Source organism: Alligator sinensis, unplaced genomic scaffold (assembly GCF_000455745.1).
Source record: "Alligator sinensis unplaced genomic scaffold, ASM45574v1 scaffold176_1, whole genome shotgun sequence".
Lineage (NCBI taxonomy): Eukaryota > Metazoa > Chordata > Crocodylia > Alligatoridae > Alligator > Alligator sinensis.
Window position 1 is genome coordinate 406,655 of NW_005842471.1, and position 6,084 is coordinate 412,738.

At 36.1% G+C, this 6,084-nt stretch overlaps 1 protein-coding gene across 1 annotated transcript in view; it reads right to left on the minus strand.

Moving 5' to 3' along the window:
* Window positions 1–417: 417 nt before the first annotated feature.
* Window positions 418–6,084, minus strand: part of BICC1 (BicC family RNA binding protein 1) — a gene marked incomplete at its 5' end in the record, with an annotated part of 236,925 nt that continues 231,258 nt past the window's right edge. Inside the window, one exon of the mRNA XM_006030884.3 lies at window positions 418–4,891. Coding sequence (XP_006030946.1) covers window positions 4,761–4,891 — 131 coding nt within the window. The remainder of the gene's footprint in view (window positions 4,892–6,084) is intronic.

Consider the following 6,084-nt stretch of genomic DNA (forward strand, 5'->3'; position numbering starts at 1 on the left):
AGGGGACTTGGTAGCAGTTTACTGCTACATTAGGAGAGTACCGCTGAACAGCTGCTCATCAGGGCACCCCTGGGGAAGACCAGGAGCAATGGATACAAACTCCTGGAAGGCTGCTTCAGGTTCAATTCCAGGAAAAACTCCCTCACAGTCAGGGTGTCCAGACTGTGGAATAAACTCCCTCCAGTTGTGGTGCAGTCACCTACCCTGGAAATCTTCAAAAGGACACCGGACAGTCACCTTGCTGGGCTCATTTGACCCCAGTTGTCTTTTCCTGCCTAGTGCAGGGGGACTGGACCTGATGATCTATAAGGTTCCTTCCAGCCCCTAACAATTTATGACTGTATGAATCTATGAATCAATGAAACTCAATAGCCTGTTAATAGGAAGCCTTTACATCAAACCTTAGAGCCATCACCTGCCACTTCAGTTTATTTTGGTACAACTCTGCTGAAAAATTTCATTGATTTACATCTGTAACCATAAACGGTATTACAAAATTCCTTCCAATACTCTCAAAACCTAATAAATTCTAACGTAAGAACATAGCTACAGGAATTTACTGATTCACAACAATTACCTGGCTTAAAGTAGGAGAAAAATGCAACCCCAAACCTTTTTTCTCTCCATTTGGGGAATTTTACTGAGAAACCTTCTACTACTGTCATCTCAGAAATTGTTCAGAATGTCTCTACTTTTTTGCTCCAATTCATGCGCCAGGTTCCCTCCTAGATGCTTTGTAGGCATTGTGCAGAGAATTTATCAAACAAGGTAAAAAACCTTTTCATAGGTTGCTGCCACTTATGCTTCAGTGTTCCAAAAATACGCTCCACTGAGACTGTCACTAATGATCCCTTTTTCGTGGCCATATGTTCAATGAGAAGCTACCTAAGCCAGTAAGCAAGACTTGGATATCTCAGAAAGAAACCTTTCAAAATTCCTTGTTCCATTAATGCATACAATGGTTTGGAAAGAAAATACTCTTTTGCTCATTTCAGCCAACAGCTATAAGATTGTAATTATCCTGGCATCATGGACCTTGCAGGCCACTTCACATTAATACCAGTGAATCTTCCACGGTAATACATCAGGCTTTGCTATATGTCATGAGGAAATTCTCCTTCCTGTTAATAAAGTCTTTGGCCTCATCTGAAAAACAAAGAATAGGTGCAAGAGTTTGGAAACTCCATCCATAAAATGCCATCAATGGCCTCCTACACCTGGCAACAGTTTGAGACATGACAGGACAGCACCTCCATCAGAGCACTTCAGTCTTTCAGGGAAACAGCTGATAGTTGATATACCAACACCAAAATTGTTTAGGCTTCCAACTGGGAATGATAACCTTCTGGAGGATAAGGGCAACATTTCTCCATGCTGAGGGAAACTCGGGGTTTTAGACTGAACTTGGCACAGTTTCTAGGAATCAGCTGTTGTTCAGCTTCTCTTGGTCATCTCTGTTTGCATCACTACCCCGTGGCACTAATAATTCTTCATTGGCCAAGGATAGAAGCTGCTCCACTTAATGCAGAAGAAACTGCTTGATTTTATCCAACCCCTCTTCCTGCTCCATTACCCATATTTCTGCAGCATGAAAAGCCCTATGAAATTGCAGAGCTAAATCCACATCTCCATGATTCCAAACCCCTATGTATTCTTGTTTGTGTTAATGACTGCCATGATTTGGCACTCACAAGTACAGGTTCCATGCTGACAGGAAAGAAATAAGGAAAAGTTGTTAGTTTGATTCCATGTCCCAGAATTATTGTAATCTCTGGTAGGCACCCCAGGAAAAAAATTGCAACTTTTTGACAACTATTCAGAATCAAAAGCCAGAGGGGAAAACACTTTTTATGAAATACTGTGAATTGTGTAACACACAGAAATTAGTCAATGGGAAAGAAACGTATGTTGCAATATGTGAAAATTCAGTTCTGGTGTTTTCTTAAGAAGCAACGGCTTCAAGAGCTAGGGTCTAAATAAAACATCTTTTACCAATCAGATTATAAGGGGGTTATATAAATTTATTTTTTTACATGTAACAATTGATTAGTTTTGAAAAATCCCCATTTTTTATGTTTTAATTTCATCTTTCTTTAAAAAAAATCACTAAAAGGACACAACCCACAAAAATAGTCTGTATCTGCTCTAGATTTACAGATAACTGGTCACTATTAAGGCACAGATTTAAAACTAATATTTTAATCTAGCAAGTCAAATATTTTGTGCATAATACAACATTGACAACACTGTATGTTGTATTGTGATATTCCCTTCGTGGAATCAAAAGTGAGAAAAATAGTTTCCAGTGTGTTTTTTGTGCATGTGCAGACCTATTCAAGATCATATTATTATTGGGAACTTTTTTACTTTGGTGTGGATGATATAAGCACTGCTCAGCAAAAGATCACATCAACTTAACACTGTAATAATGTCAGCCGCCAAAAATAATACTGTTTAGATGCAATATACCTATGAAAAAACTGAAAAAAAATGAGATGTGTAGTTTTTCTGAAAAAATGTTTAAATTTTAATATTAGGTAAGCTTAAAAATTAAGCAGACTAACTAGGAAAAGATTGCAAGAAATTTGTATGTAGAGTTGCTAAATGTTTATTTAAAAATATCATGTAAAACTATAATGTTTCTATGCTACTAAATTTTCAAACCATGGCAGTGATCTTGCAAACATAACTTACACAACTGCTTACTTTTAAATATGAGTAACCTTATCTCAGTGGGACTACTCATATGCTTAAAACTAAGCATGAGAGTAAATATTTGCAGGATTAAGGCCTTTGGCTACTATAACTGCTTGCATAAAATTCAGCATGCCTAAAAGATACACACAATATCTGATATGTTCATAGACTTTGGGCATTTGAGCACATAACTTTGGTGTGTAAAAACTGTGTGCATGCAACCTGCAGGTCTATACTTGTTCATCTATACTATAATCTTAAACACAGAAAGAGTTAACTGCTATTTTATTTACAGTGGAAGTTATTCAGCTACACACCATTAAGTGGATATGGCTGAAACCAATACTGAGCAGTTAATTTTTGCTATTTGCAACAGGCCACTTTATTACTGCTTGATCATCAATGCCCTCAGAATAATTACCTTTCAAAAATTCCCTTTGTGTGTGCAAATGTCTCCATATATTGAATTTCTTCTCTCACCTTAAAATAATTGTTCATGGAAAGTGTCAAAACTATTTTCACCCCATTTTGTATAAAATTAGCTACTGTAAATGGTTATTCTAATGCCTTCTCTTTAAGAGCACTTGACAGTGGTTCATGTCCATCTTTAAAGGCTTGTACACTGAACATAAATAATACATTACAGTACAGATAATTCACAATATTTCCTATGGGAATGCTTTTCAACAAATTAATGTTTGGAACGTTCATATTGCATTGCAGAAAGAGAGGCATGTTATAATTTCCTTCATTATATGAAAACCCTTCAATAAATCCATAACCAGACATCTGAAAAGATGCAGCAATAATACTGCCATATTTTTTGGACTTTCACAGTATAAGAATATTATAGTTAGCTCTAGACAGTTATCACATGGACTTTTTTTTTTTGTTACACCAATTTTTCAGAAATAGTTCAAATCCCAGAGTTTTAAGCACTTCATAGCTGACAATCACAAACCTAAATCAAAACAGATGCTATAACATCTATTTCATATATGTTGCTTAATTGCTGCATGCAGAGTCATGTAAGTAATATATGTCACTTAATAAATGGCAACAGTGTGGTCTTGCCAAATTAGATTAGTTGTCTGCTTCATCAAACTTATGGTGCACAGCTCCAGTTTGATAAATGCCTTTCATTCTCTACCAGAAATTTTCAGTAGATCTCAGTTTAATTTGTTATGTACTGTTAGCGTATAGAATCTACATATAAAAGTTTGATATAAATAAATGTCCTCTAGTGGCAGTATACTAAAAATAGCCCTCTGTGTTGAGACAACCATTAAAATCAGTTGTAGCATTATAGGCAGAAGTTACATATGATGACTGCAAAGGGTTAATATTGCAAGGTCCATTTTAGTCTTTCATTACATTTGTTAAAGTGAACTAGTTTTGTTGCAAACAGTTTTAGATTGCTTCCTAAGAACACAATAGGACTGGTCTACTACCAGGTAGTTTGATTTCTGAATGCTTCTTCAGGCAACTGTGGGGGGAAAAATATACATACAGATTGATTCTTAGTACCCTGATGGTGAGATTTGACCTAATATAGGAACACCTTAAAATTTGAAGAGTGCCAATACAACATATTATATGGAAATAAAAGAGAGAAAAATAAATTTCCACAGGACAAGCAATCAGAACACATAAAGTGCAGAAAGACCTTAATAATTATTTTAAGCAGTACCAGAAAAATCCATCTTGATAAAATCAAAAGCTATGCTCTCTGGCATTCCAGCTCTTCATTTTTCCTTCATTCAATAAAGTAAAAATTCAGTGCATACATTATAGTTATAGGTAATAAAATACTAAACAAAGAACCCTATATTATTATTATTGCAAATTCTGTCCATTCTAAATGAGTAAAACATAACCCACATTTGGTGTTCTGAAAGATGACAGACAAGGGTTTTCTTTTTTTGGCACAGTACTTGTGCAGACAAAATACTTTGGTCCTTGATACCCAAACTCCCAAAGTGCAGAGGGTGGGTGTGCAGCAAAAGCTGTCCACAGGATTGCCATGTCCATCTTTACAGTTGACTGTGAGACACAACATACTGCTACCAGCGACCGCTGATACTAGCAATGTCCGAGTGATACTGACGTGGCAGTCTTCCGCTAGCTCCACCTTCCAGGAAAGAGGCACGTACGTTTGATGGGTCAAACAATTTTCTTCGGCTTTTATTCAATTCTATGTAGGAAACAACAATAACAAAATTATTTCAAAATTATGCTTCATGCAGAGTTTCTATGATTAGGCATAATTCCTGAAAAGAGTACATTGCGTCAAATTCACTTATACAAATTCTTAAGAAAACAAAGCAAAACCTTAAAACTGACAAAAGCACTGCAGCAGAAACACTTAAAACATCCTGTTCAAAGGCTGCAAATTTTTCAAAAGGAAAAATGCAGGTGCACATTCAACAGAGAACAGCATTGTGACACATCAGGTTACAAAATGCTATGACAGAGTTTTTCTACAGAATAACTCTAAATAATTGAAGTTAACACAGATCTTTATTTTTGAACCTCCAAGTAACAATCATGACCTGGCACCTCAGAAAGGCCCCCAACTTCCCCAGCTCCCCGCAAGCAACAGGTTTAGATTGCCAGATATAGTCTAAAGTTATTTTTCACACAAAATACTTTTCCGTTCTCCTCTTTTATTGTGGACAAAAGCCCTATTATAAAAGTGTGCATCACTTGCAACTAAGATTTAAAAAATTAATGAATATAATCAAATTTAGTACATTAATCATTTACCCTCTTAACGACATAAATTTACATAAATAAAAACATTTTGCAAATGATATCATTAAAGGCAATATAAAGAAAGAGAATTCTCATTTTCCATGAAATAGTTGAAGAAAACTTCTCCTTTTGATAGAAACAGGTTTGTTGCCAAGGAGAACAAGCCTCAAACATCACTTTATTCAAGAAGGAGGTGAAATTTAATGGTGTTTCCAGAAATTGGAAGTCCAGGTTGGTCCATACTTACCATGTTGTACATCAACAATAGCAGCTATTTTCATTTTCTTTTACTGTAGTAAGATATAAGATGACTTTCTATAATTAGGAGTTGGTTTGAAAAATCCAGTGGTACATTTCTTATAAATATTCACTGACTGGAGACAGGGCTCCATTCCCTTTCAGAGAGAATTTTCAAGTTTTTTTACTTTTGTTCCTAACTGGAACAAAACGAAGGCTCTGATCTCACCAATTAGTCGTCCAAGTGGCACGTAGGGGTTAAGCGTGATCTTACTCTATCCTGCTCAAATGCCTGAAAAGCCATTAACATTTGTTTTTGTTGCATCCATAGTTTCATAGTAGCTAGGGTCAGGAGGGACCTGAACAGATCATCTAGCCTGACCCCCTGCCACCGCC